This window comes from Podarcis liolepis (assembly GCF_965112155.1).
Source record: "Podarcis liolepis genome assembly, chromosome: 15".
NCBI classification, from domain to species: domain Eukaryota; kingdom Metazoa; phylum Chordata; class Lepidosauria; order Squamata; family Lacertidae; genus Podarcis; species Podarcis liolepis.
In genome coordinates, this window is record NC_139566.1 from 17,736,183 (window position 1) to 17,752,174 (window position 15,992).

Genomic DNA, 15,992 nt, shown 5'->3' on the forward strand with positions numbered 1-15,992 from the left:
TACCTATGAAATCACCAGGTAAGCTATTTAAAAAAGAGGGGGGCCCACTGAGTTCACCTGGAAGCTGGACCTGTGGTCTATTCTCAGCTGAGTTATAAGGTAGTTGGCTTTTCCTGAAACTATATAGATGATGTGATTCTGCAAGAGTGCAAGAATATTATGGTGTTGGGCATAGAAAACAGCTTCCTGATAATCTAGTACACTCACAGACACACACACACACACACACACACACACACACACCCTAGGGGCTCTGACCCTCTCCACTCTCCTTGCCAACCCCTGCATTAACCCCCTTGAAGCTTCCCCTTCCCACCCCATACAACTCCTAAGCTGGCTTTTTTCCGTCCCAACCCTACTGTTGATTCTACTTCTCTGTTCTCGTCTGCAGCACTCCTGCTTTCACCCTCCATGTCGATACTTCCTCCCCACTTCTGTGTCTTCCCTTCCTCTACTCAGAGATCCGCTGTTGTTTAAAACTAACGTTTTCCTCTGTGTCCTTCCACCCCAGCTTTATTAAAATATCTGCTGTTGTTTAAAATCACCGTTGCCCTCTGTGTCACTCTATCTTCTGCCTTTTCTCCTGCCTTCTTCTCCCACATTCCCTACAAATCCAGGATTATGATGAGGCAGTACAAGGTCTCCAAGTTTCTAGTCCTCATGCCTCATGGCTCAGAAAATATGTTTGGGAGTATATGGGCTTTGAAGCCAGAGCAGCAGTTGATTTACATTCCCGGTATCCCAGAGCAGGACTGTTGTGCCCTATTCATCTCCTTGTAGGAAAGACACTCTGCACATGCACAAAGGAGCCCTCGCTTGCCATAATGCTTTTGCCTTGGTGTGAGAAGCAGACTGGAGAAGGCAGGAAGGAGGAGGAGGTTACCATTAATGAATGCATTTTGAGAACGATCTTTTACTAGGAAATTCTGTTAATTTCTCAACCATCCTTTGTTTGCAATACTTTTATTTCGGTCATCAAGGGTAAGAGAGAGTCACATGAAAGTCGTAACCATTCTCCTGGACCATAAATGCCTCAGGGTGTCTGACCTTGAGATTTCCTGAACTTGAAATTTTCACAGGTGCTGATCACTGGCTGCAGGAAAGGGAGGCCAGCTGTTATACTTTGCTCTATGACATATAAATGCAAAGAAAAATAAGGATTTTCAGAGGCTGTGATTTGCAGGTAGCTCCAGTGCGAGACAGTGAGTAGCCAATTCAATGACAATCTGTTATGCGCATTCCCTCTCTGCAAGCATTTCAGAGAAAACAGTGAGATATAAACAATGTTTTGTTTTTTCTAGAAAAAGAGGGGCTCACCATGAACGCCTCCCTTGTTCTCTTATAATGGTGCTCACCTGAGAGGTGCCGTGACTGAGTTCCGGAGAGTTCTGGCTGAACAAAAGCCCTGGATATAAATGTAAGAAATGATTTTCTTACAACACCAACACCAACACTGTGCTGGCTGGGGCTGCTTTTAAGCCTACTATCAGAGTACAGAGTTTTGTAAATGAAAACGGGGGGAAAGAACAGGTCCCAATGTGAGAAACTTAACAAAATACCGGTATATTTCCGAAGTAAGTATGTGCAATTCATCTTTAACTAACTTTCAACTGCCCAAAACGAAACAATCCCAGCAATTTTAAAATTAAGATTTGGGGTTCTTAAAGAAAAAAGACATTCTGAAATCCTCAGCAAAGCGAATTCTGTGCATTCATCACATGTGCAAGGACACTACTTAATATCTGCAGCTAGTACTTTAGAGCAGCCCTACTCCCCAACCTGGTTCCCTCCAGATGTTTCGGGCTACAACTCCCATCGTCCTCAGCGAGTGCTGACTGGAGCTGATGAGAGTTGTGGTCCAAAACATCTGGAGGAGGGCACAGGTTGGGGCACACTGCTCTAGAGACACTGGCCACAGACATGGATCTTATGTAATTTTATCAGGGCTGCTTATTTAAGACTTACTTAGTGTTGGCAGAGAACCCTGCTATTTAGACTGATATACAATATGGCTAGCTCTGGTTGCTGGGCATGGAGTTCAGAGGAATTGCCTTGCATGGTCTGGTGGGCAAAGCAATCTGGGAGTTTTGACAGAGGTTGTATCACTTCTAACAGATGCCAGTACCTGTAGGCTCCTTTACATAACACGTCCCATGCTCTTCTGTTGTCTCCATGTGATAGGGATGGAGAACCAGTGGCCTTCAAAATGGACTTCACCAGCAAGGCCAGAGGTCAGGGGGGAGATGGAGTCCAAGAACATCTGTTTTATCCCTGATTTTAGCTTTCCTCCTAGGAAAGGTGCTCTCACCCCCCACTCCCACCGCGACCATCCTGATCCTCTTTTCCACACGTTTTCCAGCTCTCCAATTACAGATTATTATCAGTGGTTCCCAGTTTTTCTGGCCACCGTCCCCTTGGTTCCATGAACTCATCCTCAGTGCCCCTTTGCCCTGTGAAAAGCATCATTCAGAACAGCAGTTTGCACAACCCACTAAGGAACATGAAAGCACGACGAAATTCAAAACACTAACAATTAGTTGCACGTTTATTCAAAATGCAATGAAAACGATGTAGTTTAATTCAACATAGCTGAGGAGAGGAACTCGCTTTTCAAAGCCAGAGAGTCATCAATGTCTCCAGTGCCCCTCTGCCACCCCCTTGCCTCTTAGCGCCCCCCCCGGGTAATCCCCTCAGGAGGGCAATACCACACATTTTGGGAACAACTGGAATATATCGTTCTCATCTCTTAACAATTACCATCATTTGTCTGCAGACTCTTCACCCATGAACACAAAAATCTGGAATCGGGGTGCTCCCAAGAATGGCTGCTAAGCGGACTTGAGCCCCCAAGCCTATTTCATTTTTTTAAAAAAACACTTCTGAGGAGCGTATCAGGATTTGCTGCTAGGTCTGTAACTTCATCCAGCCCTGCTGGACTCAGATTGCTCTGCCCAAGCAATCTTTGCAGAGGCAGCCACTGACTGGCAGCTGTCTGCATGGCAAGTTGAGGGTGACCCTTAGATCAGTGTTTCCCAACCACTGTTCCGTGGCACACTAGTGTGCCGCGAGATGTTGCCTGGTGTGCCGCGGGAAAAATTAAAAAATTCGAAAGATTTTTTTTAAAAAAACTCAAATTTTCGATTGGGGCGCCGTCACTAGATGACCCCTGGGGTTCCCTCCCTCCCTTCCGCTCTGCGCCTCCCTCCTCCTCCTCCTCCTCCTCCTCCGGGGAGGCCCTTCCTGGCTCTCAGCCAAGGCTTGGCGGCTGCCACTCACTCACTCACTCGCCCACCCGTCCCTCCATCCCTGCACCCGGCCTCTCCCCCTCCGTCCCCGGCGCGGGGGCTGCCGGGATCTGTAGTCCCCTCGCCCTTGGGCTCCGCGCCCGCGCGGGGTGCGCGAACTACGTTTCCCAGCGTGGCCTGGCAGGCCGGGCATTTTGTTTGAAGCGCTCTTCTCCCGGCCATGGAATGAGCGCAGCGGCGGCGGCCAGGCGGGCAGGGGCTCTTCCGCGCAGACCCCGCGCAGCCTGCCTGCGCCCCCGCGGAGATCGGGCGGCAGGATGGAGCCCGGGGATCCCCGCGGAGGCGGAGCGGCAGAGGCTGCCCCCCAGGTAGGGCTGCGTCGGGGTTTTTTAATTTTTGCAATGCTGCATCCACGCCGGAGGGGACGCATCGGACCGCGGGGAGACCCCTTGGCGGGCGTGCAAGGCAATGCATGCGTGCAGGCGTTGCATGGAGTGCAGTGCAATGCAATGGCAACGCGACGCCCTGCATGCATGCATGCAACTTCCACCGGCGCTCCGGACTTGGCAGGTGAGGGGGGTCCCCAGTGGGTGGCAGAGAGAGCCGGGAGGGCGAAGGGGAGCCGGGGGGGAGCAGCGCTGCTCCCTGAGCCGAGCCCGGGGGGAAACTTCGGCGTCGTTGCGCCGAGTGTTGGAAGCGGAGGCTGGCGGGGGCCCCTCACCTGCAAAACCTGGTCGCCTCTCATATATTTCATGCATTGCATTCATCGCCCGCTTTCTCCTCCAAGGAGCTCCCGGGGGGGGCGTGTGGTTCTCCCCGTGTTATCCTCGCAACAACAGCCCTGCGAGGTGGGTCAGGCGAGTGGCCCAAGGGAGCACCCAGGGATTGTCCTGGCCAGGTGGGGTGATTTGAACCCTGCTCTCTGCCCGGTCTTCGTCCTCATTTAGCCCCCACATGTGCATGACTGTGCATGACTGAGGTTTCCCCCCCTCGTCTTGGCTATGGTGTGAGTCTGTGCTGTTAATTAATGGGGTTCTGCCTTCGGAGAAGATGAGCCAGCCCTCAAGGAGGTGATTATGTAATTTGCTAGCAATTCATGTCCCTCCCGGCGTGACGCTGCGCGCTGACGTCACGGGGCTGTAATGGTGGTGTGCCTCGAGATTTTTTTCATGAAACAAGTGTGCCTTTGCCCAAAAAAGGTTGGGAAACACTGCCTTAGATCAACCTTATATTCTCCCTCCCTCCCCAGCCTACCCCCCACCTCCTCCCTCCCTCTCAACTTTACCCTGGTTGGCCTGTTGGTCCTTTCCCATCTGTCCTGCTAGGCTGAAGGGGGATCAAGAAGGGTTGGCTTATTTCAGCAGTGGTGTCAGATAAGCCCTTTGGCAGAGTCCTCTCTCCAAAGCATGTTGTACAAAGGTTACCATCTTCTCTTGGCCCAAAGTCTCTTCTCCTGCTCTTTGAGATGCTGGCAAGAGCGCCCACCAGCTGCACTTTCGCACCCTGGTTGCAAATTTGGTTTCTTTGCTTTTCATATAATTTTTACTGAAGTTTTAAAATTATAAAGACCAGGACAAAATGACAGGAGGGAAATAAGAAAAAAGAGAGAGAAGGTATTGAAAGAAAAGCATTGCACAGCATCCTCAGGGCAGGCATGGAACATGAGCACAGCAGAATATTGTTGAGGATTAACAAATATTTCTACATATTTGAAAAAGGAAATATCACGGAAATATGTTGAAAGCAAGACGGAGCAGGCAAGGTGGATCAGGCTCCCTCTCCACAGTGCAGGTGAAACTTGGCTTTCCTAAAAAAATCATTTGTCTCTTCCGTATATGCTTTCCTGTTTTTGTTGTTGTTTCTGTTATTTTTGCTGTGTCTATTTGTTTGATTCACTTCAGTAAAGTCCCCCCCCCCAAAAAAAAGATTATTGCACACCTAAATCTCAATGCTTTTTATGAAGCATCAAGATGAGGTGGAAGGAGGTTAGATCAATGAGTTCTCTGGGTGGTCTTTTCAGATACCTGGCCAGGACCTTTCATGTCAGGGGCAGAGGAGTGGGAGAAGGCAGAAGTGGAGCCCGCAATTCACAGAGCAGCTCTGTAACTGCACAGCAGTTGTTGCCCCATCCTGCTGGGGTTTGGGGTCATGGGAGAAGCAGGAGCAACAGCTGGCGCCTCTTCCACTCAGGTAGAGCAATACAGGTGAGGTCAGGACCCTGGGCGGCTCTCAGCAGATCCTGCAGCCTGAGCTATGAAAGATGCCTCAAGCAGTGAGGGAAAAGGAGCCTTTGCACAAATTCAGAGGCACTCTTCCCGCCCAGCAACGTGAGACGGGTTTTGCTTGGGATCAATTCTTTTGCAAGATTCCTCACTCCATTTTGCTTGCCTACTGACCAGTGTTTGTGTTTTGATTGTCTAACTCAGAGCTTTCCAAACTGTGTGTCGTGACACATTAGTGCGTCGGCTGCAGTGTCTGCAAAGGAGCACTGCTGTCCTGTTGTAATGTGCTGAGCAGCAAAGGAGCCCATTTCGTGGAATTTTCAGAGTCTGAACTGTTTGGAAGCAGAAGGCTTTATGAAACCTCAGATGCTCTGCTGCTCCGTGCACAGACGGGGCAATGAGAGACAGATAAGACTCTACATGACGTGCAGTCATCTTTATCTCACATATGCATGCTTCAGCCTCCTCCTACCCAGCCCCATCTCTCACGAGCCATTAGAACAAACACTGCCAGACCTCTCTTAGGGCAATTTAATTGTAGGCCACTGCCCTCTGTTCTGATTACAAGATTTCATCTACCTTATCTGGGGCACCTTTGTGATTATGCTTGTTTGTGTTTCCCTTACCACCATGGCTGGCGGCTTGCCCATTTAACACGGTTGCCAGGCTGAGCCAAGCAGAGATAAGTTTTTTCTCCATTTTTATGTACCCTTTTAACTTTATTGACTCCTCTGAGTGAAGCTGTTAATGGCAGATGCTGACATTGCTTCCAAAGGAGAAGAGATAAAATATATTAATTGAAGAAACAGCATCTTTCGCTGGGCTGGTTAAGGTTCACATTGAAGGACGTGAGCTTTCAGCTTTCACAGAACTCTTCAAAAGCTCCTTTCATGAAGATGGGTTCTGTTAAACTTGAAAATGTCCTTGCTAGGTTCCAAAATGGCTAAACCTGTGTGATTGTTTGCTGTTCATGAAAATAGTGTATGTCTGCCTGTGCATGTATTAAACATTCAAACCAATCCATTTTTTAATGGATTGGGGGGTGGGGAATATGGTCAATTATGATAAAGATCAAATTAACATATCATAAGAAATTACAAGTAAATATTTGTGGATAAATTAGCCTTTTTCAATTTTGAAACTGTAAGTAAAATGATGGTGTATAGGCATATGCTGATTTTAATTTATTGTAGTTATTCTCATCTATTTCATCTTTATGCATTCCTGCATTCCTGTGTAAACATGCTAACGGTATAAATAAATGTATATAAATGGGGGCGTAGGTATAAAAATGGAATGAACACAGAGACAAAAAGGACAAAAAGGAGTGTGTCTGCCAACATTGGTGGGTTTCCAGGGGGAAAGGGCTGTGTAGCTCAGTGGCAAAATACTTGCTAAGCTCACAAAAGGTCCCAGGTTCCTTTCCTAGTATTCCTGGTATCTCCAAGCAAAGTCTAGCAAAGTCTCCTGCCTGAGATCTTGGGGGAAACCACTGTCATACGGTATGCTGACCAGCCTTAAGAACATAAGAAGAGCCTGCTGATTCAGGCCAATGGCCCATCTAATTCAACATCCTGTTCCCACTGTGGAAATAAAAATAAATTTAAAAAGGTTGTTGTTGTTACTTACTGCCAAAAAAAAAAAAAAATCTTTAAGAAACTAACAAAAAAATTAGGAGCCAAATGATCCAGAAAAAGACCCAGAAAAAACATTAGCAGTAGGAAACATTTTCTTTGGTAAATAGCAGAACATTCATGAGAACTAGTCACATGCTGCCCTGGGAGAAGATAAAAGGGTTTTACCTGGAGTCACGAGGATGTTCAGTGCTGGCGCCAAGCAGCCTTGCTGGGATGTTCATTATAATGTCTCTAGGCAACACATGTAATTAAAACAAACCGGCCACCAAGTTTAACGATTCAAACAATACCCCGTCCCGAAAATGCACAACATAGAAACAGCAATAAGAAAGATCGTCACAGTCATTCAAAGGCCTGGGAGAAGAGGTACATCTAAACCTCGCACCAAAAGAGTGTTTATGTTGGCACCTGGCAGGCCTGGCTTGGGAGAGCAGTCTATGGAGAGGCCACCACTGAAAAGGCCCTGTCCCTCGTTGCCACCCCTGAAACTCTCTCAGAGAGGGCACCCAAGATCTGAGTATGTATGGGAGCAGGGTGGGGGGCATAGCTGAATGTGCAGACGGTTCTGAGTTTTGAAAAAGGTGGTTCGAAGCCCCGCAATGGGGTGAGCGCCTGTTGCTCGGTCCCAGCTCCTGCCAACCTAGCAGTTTGAAAGCACGTCACAGTGCAAGTAGATAAATAGGTACCACTCCAGCGGGAAGGTAAATGGTGTTTCTGTGTGCTGCTCTGGTTCGCTAGAAGCGGCTTAGTCATGCTGGCCACATGACCCGGAAGCTGTACGCCGGCTCCCTTGGCCAATAAAGCAAGATGAGCGCCGCAACCCCAGAGTCGGCCACAACTGGACCTAATGGTCCCTTTACCTTTACCTTACCCAGGCAGAAAGCTCACTGATGCAAAGTCATAAGAGGCAGAGCTGGGTTAAACGGATCAGTGGTCTTGACAACTTCCATCGCTCAGCTCAACAGCAGGTTTTATCAAAGTTGTGGCGATTTCTGTTCTGCTTCCTAAAGGATCCCCCACAAAGCAAGTGCATTGGCCATTGGCTTTCACATCTCTGCCAGTGTCCTAAACACATCTATGCCAATCACCTCCTCTAGGGTATCAATAAGACCTCAGGTGCTCCCAGCAATGGTTAAGTTAGCAGCATTAGGCTTCAAGTTCTCTCAGAGGTCCTCTCATCCCCATTTCTTGCTGCTATACGGATTGGCCAAAGGGAAACAAAGTGCCAATTTGCAACCCCAGAAGCAAGAGGCACAAATGGAACTGGCTACATTTTTGCAAGTTTTTGAGATTTAATGCAGCTGATAGGTAGGTGCATTGCCCCAACAAGTCTCCAAATTAGTTGCTCGATATATATTTTTTAAATCTTCCCATTAGGCAAGTTCAGTGGGTCTCACACAAAAACATCCAGCAGGAAGACTAGAATTACAAGCTCCTGTGAGTGAAGTGCCTTTCCCGTAATTTGGATTTAACAGGGCCCTGAGTCCATTTGAAATAGTCTTTTATATTATTGTTTGGTACTTTTGTTACATTAGTCTACCACCTCAGTCTAGGGAGCTGAGGGCAGAATACATGAATGCCTCTTTTATTGCCACAAGCATCTTAAGTTAAACCAAGTATCCCAACATCACCACCCCTTGAGCAACATGGCAAGGTGGGAATTTGAATTCCTACAACACAGGCTCCCATTAGCATTAGAAAACCCATTTCTTTATATGCCATCAGCTGCAATTCCTGCTGATGGAGTTGGACTAGATGATGCTTTTGTGTTCCTTCCAGTTCTATGAAGATGGGTTTTTGGTTTCATTCACATGAATTTAGAGATTTCCCTTCTTACGATCCTGTTATATCCAGTTCACCATGCGTATTGTGCAAATTAAGTTAATGCAAACCCACTTACAATTGCATGGTCACATGCAGAATTTGAGGATGTAGTGAGAAACTAACCATTACCACCCCGCCACCTACCCTCCCTCCAGAACGCCTAAGCAGATAAAGCGAAGACACTGGCATTTCAATTTTTGAACATTTATTAGAAACATGACCCCAAAAGGGGGATTCTGCAGAACTGCAGTAGTACAAAATATAATTAAATTTTCAAACCAGTACAAAATAAAGCAAAACGGAGCAACAAAATACACAATAGGAAAACAAATCAGTACACCCAAATTTATGTCCAACTGTCACTTATATATTATCTTGTGACAAGATATTTGGAGTGACAAAATCTGGGATCAATTAACACTTTAGATATGCAGTGCTGTTTTTCAAAAACTGTTTAAAGAAAGTGCATTTTTCCATCAGTGGGGAATAAACCAAGTTATTTGCTGAAAAATATAGGGGCGGGGGGTGAAGAAGAGCAGCCCAGAAATAGATATGCTTCCTTATTTGATTTCACGCAAGCCTAAAGCCATGCCCGATTTTATTCTGCTTGTGTCAGCTTTGTGGGAAAGTACAAAGCTGTTTGGCACCACTCAACAAAATATAGAGAGATTGGTCTTTAGATATTGCTGGGCTTTTGATAACCAAGGAAGCAAGGGAATGCATGAGAAACCTCTCAAGAAGATGGTGGGGGAAAGTGCTGCCCCCCCCCCACCAGAGCCTCAGATCCTGCCCTTGCATCATTCAAGGCTGCCAACAACTTGCCCCATACCCCAAATTATCAACATTGGTTTATAGTCACACAACACTAAAGATTCAAGATAAGAAAAAAAATAGGCATATAGTGATTTTTCTCCCTTATACAATGTTTGCTTGTTTACCTACTAAGGAGAACGTAGAATTAAGACAAAAACAGAACAAAAACCACAGAAATTAAGTGCCACAAAAGTCCATTACAACAACACTTGAGACTGTTTTAGAAAGCTAGACTTCTAAACAGTGTTTGATTTGCTCGATAGGCAAACACAAAAGAACACAAAATTATTGCTTCATAAGAAGTTGGGAGTTATTCTCCCTGGGGCTTTTTTTTTTTGGCCCCTTTGGATGGAGTGTTTATTACAACCTAACACTTAACACCACCTGCTATACTTTTCTATTCTCACCTCATTCCTTCACTTAATGCTACTGAGAAAACCCCCCAATCCCATCCAGCATCTGCAGCAACACCTACCAACCTACCACTGTCCATCTAGAAACTCTCCCCACACTTTTTTCCAAGTGTCCCAAAGATCAGGGTGTTAGGTTTTAAAACCCGAGAAAAGCACTTTTACTCAAAAAAAACCTGTAAGAAACAAACTACCAAAAGCTTGCTTGTCCTATTGAAAAATCTTCAGACATACAACCTCATGTATCTAAATCACCACATTCAAAACAATTTTGAACAGATACAAATGGTCGTTGGTTGTCATTCAGTAGTATTTCTTCCAAACTGTTGATCTGTTGTTGGCCTTTCACCTCCCCTCATTCAGAAATGCCTGCCCTACCCTACAGTCCCATCTTGAAAGTTTCACTTCAGCACCTGGCTATAGGGGAGAGCCGAGGCCTGGGTCCACCACTGACCCACATAGCTTCTCTTGGCCTGTGGCAAGTACACAAAGGCATAAAGATAGCCATTCAATTCAGCTCCTTGCCGACAAGTCTTCCACGAGATGTGCTGACACCATGAGGTCTTCCTTCCCTTTTCATCAGGGAATTTCTGCCCGGTGCAGATTCTGAGTGCAATTGTTAAAAGTCCAGAAAAAGCTGGATAAAAGACAACTGCATAAATATGTCCTTTGATTGGTGCTCACTGGACATTGTTGTTGATAGTGCAAGGATCCACCTGGAAAAGAGGGAAGAACAGAGGGTGTGTGTAAGATGAAAGTCTATAGCTCCAGAAGTCAGCTTGCAAACATTCTGTACTATTTATTTGCATTACTATTTTTAATTGCAAGACCACCTTGGGGGACTTGGCAGAATGATCCCATAGAAATGAAATAAATTTTAAGGCTTTGCAACTGGATCCATTCCCCTTCATGTAGAGTGCAAAAGCTGAAGTTTGGAATAGAACCTACTTAAGCCACAATGATATTCACAAAGCTTGCTTTGCATGGCTGCTCTTCAGTGAACCCCACACCCCCATCTCTTCGCCCTGGTTTTATTCCTACCACTTGCAAGCAGTGTTTATTGGTCTGTGCTGCAGTCACATTTTATTGTGTGACAAGAGTCGGATGTCTCACCTCTGTGTAGGTAGGCGGTGGCATGAACTTGAACTCTGGAGCATACATGAAGATGGGGCTGTCAAAGGAGTTGTCAAGCTCATCTAAGAGAGGGGTGGTGGGACTCTCCAGGCGGTGGTCTTCAGGGACAATGTCCAGGTAGCATGGAGGTGCTATATTGGAAAAGAAACAGATACACGTCAGTCCACTCTTTCCTAAATCTATCAAATACTTCTGGTGTAATGTGTTTGCAGCAACAGATACTTGATGGAATTTAGAAATCCTAGCTCTTCCCAGGTTCAAACTGAGTGACAAGGCTGCTTCTTACCACCCGCTTTCTAAAGACCTCCAACCCCTGCAATTGTGTCCTTGCAGAGGCCAACCTTAACTCTGAAGGCTACGTTTTCAATAACAAAAAGGCAGCAGGGAAGCTCAGCTCACCTTCTGGGGCATCTGGGATGTTGAGGTCCACCCAGCTCATCTCGGAACTGGTCTGGCTGGCCATGCTAGAGCTGCGGCTGCCAATGCCAGAAGACTTGCTGCCAATGACGAGTGGCAACTCCAGGATGATCTTCTTGGAGCCTGGGACACTGACATAGATCTGCAAAAAAAACAGGAAAATATGTGGTGAGATGTAATGCGGTGCCTTCTTGAGAGAGATAATAGTCTGTGGGGAAAGGAGGGCTACTCCATGCCTACAGGGATATGTTTCAGGGCTTGAAAGCAGCTGCCATTAAATGCAAGCTCTCTCAGACAGAATATTTCAGAAGTATGGTGTTTTCTGTCTTGGCTTGCTGGGAATTAAGAGGTCAGCCACCTTGCAGTGAAGCTCTTTAATCCAGATCAAATGTCCTGTCCTTAAAGTTGTCAGGGCTTAAGCATACTGGGATGTATCTCCCTTGGAAGTCTTAAGCCCGGAGGTATCTTAGCCAGTTTTGATAATGATGTAGGAAATGCCTTTTTAAAACATTTCAGGTGACAGCCTAGAATTCAAAAAAGATTCTGGGGCTATGCAGTTCCCAGAATTCACCCCTGAATATGGCCTCAGTGCTTGAATTCAGTAGGGATTCTGTAAGCCCTCAACAGAAGCCAAGAACAAGGAAGATTTGGGGTGGGGGTAGGGGAGGGTTGCCTTTCTAAGCCCCTCACCTGCAAGAAGTACTCCACACGCAGGATGTTGCAGCCTAGAATGGACGGTTTGATCTTCTTGACCCGGAGGGTCTTGCCACGCCATGATTCAGACATGCCAGAGACAATGTGGTTGCCTCGGACGCATGAGAGCTTCTGGGAGAAGACCTTGGTCTGCCCATTGGCCAGGTAGGTGTGCTTAGCAACAATGGCTGCCTTGGGCATCACAATCCGGGAACAGGTGTTCTCAAAGTCTGCATTGATACATATGTCATCACCTGGTAAGAACAACAAGGAGAAGAAGCTTAGTTGTGGAAGACCTACAGAATTTGCCCACTGGAGCAGATCTTCATTGAGATCAGTTAGGTGCCACATTTTTCAATGATGACTTTCCCTGCTTGCATCCAAGCTCCTCATTAAATCCCCAAACCACACCTATATCTCCAGCCCTTGAACTATGCTTGGCTTGCCAGGAACAGCTAGCAGTTACAGGTCTGACTACTAGCCATTTACATCATTTATTCCAATTTTTCACCCTTCCTCATCAACTCCCGTTTCCTGAAAAGGAAAAGAGCCAGGCCTCACCTTCACAGAATCCTTTGCGGTCAATCCTGGCACTAACAGACACATGCCCATCAGGGATAAACATACAGGACACTTTCTTTTCCTTCTTGGCAGCTACAGGTGACTGAAAAGAAATGAACAAGAAGATATTGTTACATACATACATACATACATACATACAAACAACACTGACTAATTTCCAAAGTATTGCTCCTGTCCATATGTACTATCTATAGTCTCAGGAGTTCAGCCTTCGGTACCTTGTCAGACCTTCAATCACCCCTTGAGTTATAACTAATTATTCACAAGTATGTTGCTTCAACAGATAGTAAATGAGACAACTGGACACATACTATTAATTTCAAGCTAAAGATGAACAGAGATGCATGTCTCTGTGAAGACTTTGAACCAACTAAACAATAATTGGGAGAGAGAGAATTCCAAATTCTAAAGCAAAGTTCACTAAAAAATGCAGAAAGATGGCCTGTTTCAGATTAGCTGTGGCGCTAAATCTATCTAAGCTGATGACTGACAACTGACCAAAGCTATCAAAGGACAACCTCAAGTGGTAATTACCATCAGGTCTGGAGTGTTGACGTCAATTTGATCCATGACCTCAAAGCGCTTCTTTACATCTTGAGTCGGGAAGGATGGACGATCCAAGAAAGCCTTCACCCAATAGTCAACGCAGCCATATTTGCCCTTGAAAGTAGTACCAAGCGGCCTGAAAGAATACAAATGTCTCATTAGACACAGGAAAGGCAGGCAAGTGGTGATAAATCCTGTATTTTAATACTAACGTATCAGTGGCCATGTCTGGCCAATACCTACCCCTGAGGTAGCTCAAATCCAAACTTGTACTCGTAGGTGTTTCCTGGTCTCAGAATCACAGAACCATCTGCATCTAGGAAGACACCACAGAAAGAAAAAAAGGTGTTAGGCTTACAGAGAAAATATTTTAAGTAGTTTAAGATGACTAATAATGCAAGGTGTTTTTTATCAATGTCAGTGCACTTTCAAAAAATTAAGCAGGTAAGAGATTTAAACTTGAGTGGTGCCTAAGGAACCCCCATGTTCTGTTTTACCAACAAGTCAGCATTTCAAGAACCGCTGCTTTTCTCATCCTTAATACTAGCTGCTCACACATGCAATTAAGGTTTCAACCGTTAAAAAAAAATTCAGCCTCCTTTCCTATCTGTGCGTCTGTCCAATTACAAACCAAAACGTCCAAGTTACAGAAGCCAACTGTCTAAAGAATTTCACATCTTCCTGGCTCTCCTCACTTGCTCTGATCTTCAGCCAAAGTGACGACTATACCCCTCTCCCAGGGTGAGGGACTCCCCGTACTGCTAGGCAATCACTACCTATTAATACATCCACTGCCAGAAGTCCCAACTGGCCAGTTCCCTGCTGCGCCAACTGTTGCTGGGACATACTGTACTCTCGGAAGTTTGCTTAGCAAGGGAACTACAATGATTTGAAGTTGCCGCTGGCCCTTTATTCAGAGGTGACCCATCACCCTGGACCCTTTTGTTCAACTCCCTAGTAGTTCTCTGCTTTAGGTTTTTTCCCAAGCCTGAAAATTATCTCTCTCTTCTCTGCTGGCGCCTATCTGATGCTAATCTTTTGCTTGCATCTCAGACCTGCAAGGCTGCAATCTTAGAAGGGCTTACCGTACTTGGTAATCAAGCCCCATCAAGCTCATGGGGACTTAATTCCAAGTAAACACACATAGGACTGGGATGCAAGTTTTGAAAGCCAGTCTATAAATGGGGTAGAGTTCCATTCCCATCCCATTTTGAGCCTGCGCTAGGTTTCCATACCTAGACCAGAAAACACAGGAAGATGCTGTACCCAGTACAAAAAAAAAAAAATGCCCCAAAAGCCAGTTTAAACAAGAAAAAGCAGAACTGGACCAAGTATTTAGAGCCAAGTATATATACGCCACTGAAGAGGACACCATTCCAACCAACTCATTAGCTTTGCAAACAGAAGTGTCCCAAGTTCAAGCCCCATCAGCATCTCAAAGAAAGGCTGGAAGAGACCCCTGCCTGAGAACTTGGAAAGCCACCGCTGCCCGTCCATGCAGAGAAACTGAGCTAGAGGAATCATTGGTATGACTCTATATAAGACTGCCTCCGATGTTCCTATGTAAAGCCAAAGGTGCCATCCTAAGTCTCCTTACCCTACAGTCAAGTCCCCATGCATAGGACCAGGCTGCAAAAGCTACCCACTCGTTGGGCTCCTCAAAATTCCAGGAAAGGCTTTCAATTCTTTTGCAAAAGCGGAGACACAAAACATACAGAGACACCCTGCCCCCCCCCAAAAAACCATGATGCTTACCAGCTGGATGGTCGTCCAGGGTGAGGACATCTTCATAGCGAAGGTATTCCATCTCCTGCTTGCACTGCTGGGGCCCTTTGATCCACAGGACCTTGGCCACCCCGCAAGCCAGAACTCTGACCCGGGTGACCCGGGTGACTTCGGCCACCTCCACCACGACACGGCCAGCCACCTTGTCCCCGCTGCTGTAGACTTTGTCAGGCTCACTGAAGGCCACTTCGAAGGTCTTGATCTTCTTGAACATCACCATGGTGACCCAAGTATTATTAGTATTCTCAGGCAAAAGGGTCAAAGTGGGCTGAGTTCCGAAAAGCTTAGCTTTTTATGCCCAGAAATATTTTAAGGAGACAAAACTGAAATGGCAATATTTTAAAAAAACAAAAGTTTTCCTCCTTTGTCTTCTCGAAATAAAAGGAGTAATAGTTTAGTAGAGTGCTAAAGAACTCCTGCCTCCTCTCTGTCCCCAGCCTGCCTCGGCTATTGGCACCGTCATCCGGATGCGGCCGTTTTATATGCGGCCCACACCCACCTTCCCCCTCCTTTACGCTGTTGATCTCAAGCAGCTCCATGCGGCCGGCTCGTGTACCCTCGTGCTGCCCTCGTGCACAGCGCTCCGATTGGCCGGTTCGCCGTGTTTACAGTCCCGGCAACCAATCGGAGGCCGGCCCGCGGCGCGTGGACAGTGTGTGTAGAAGAGATGCCGGCTGTAAGAAA

At 46.4% G+C, this 15,992-nt stretch overlaps 1 protein-coding gene and 2 long non-coding RNA genes across 3 annotated transcripts; 1 reads left to right on the forward strand and 2 right to left on the reverse strand.

Annotated features, from left to right (window-relative positions):
- Positions 1-947: 947 nt before the first annotated feature.
- LOC310694137 lies at positions 948-1,407 on the reverse strand. Its single transcript, XR_014519563.1, has 2 exons — positions 1,356-1,407; positions 948-1,246 (listed from the first exon to the last, which is right to left on the reverse strand). It is a non-coding gene; the product is annotated as an uncharacterized lncRNA (long non-coding RNA).
- A 3,115-nt stretch (positions 1,408-4,522) lies between these two features.
- LOC310694136 lies at positions 4,523-9,383 on the forward strand. The gene is made up of 2 exons (XR_014519562.1): positions 4,523-5,435; positions 5,672-9,383. It is a non-coding gene; the product is annotated as an uncharacterized lncRNA (long non-coding RNA).
- On the reverse strand, positions 9,117-15,880 carry TXNIP (thioredoxin interacting protein). Its single transcript, XM_083476915.1, has 8 exons — positions 15,279-15,880; positions 13,767-13,839; positions 13,512-13,659; positions 12,957-13,059; positions 12,393-12,649; positions 11,685-11,844; positions 11,265-11,416; positions 9,117-10,867 (listed from the first exon to the last, which is right to left on the reverse strand). The coding sequence occupies exons 1-8, from the start codon at positions 15,526-15,528 to the stop codon at positions 10,832-10,834; spliced, it is 1,179 nt and encodes a 392-aa protein (XP_083333041.1). The 5' UTR covers positions 15,529-15,880; the 3' UTR covers positions 9,117-10,831.
- Between the last annotated feature and the right edge of the window lie 112 nt (positions 15,881-15,992).

What these genes read in the sequence shown, in the direction of transcription:
- TXNIP (XM_083476915.1), bottom strand. Translation starts at nt 15,528, where the DNA reads ATGGTGATGTTCAAGAAGATCAAGACCTTCGAAGTGGCCTTCAGTGAG. An exon ending in CCTGGACGACCATCCAGCTG is followed by an intron (nt 13,840 to 15,278) that starts GTAAGCATCATG and finishes GTGTCTTCCTAG; the next exon opens with ATGCAGATGGTTCTGTGATT. An exon ending in CATCCCAGATGCCCCAGAAG is followed by an intron (nt 11,417 to 11,684) that starts GTGAGCTGAGCT and finishes TTTCCAATATAG; the next exon opens with CACCTCCATGCTACCTGGAC.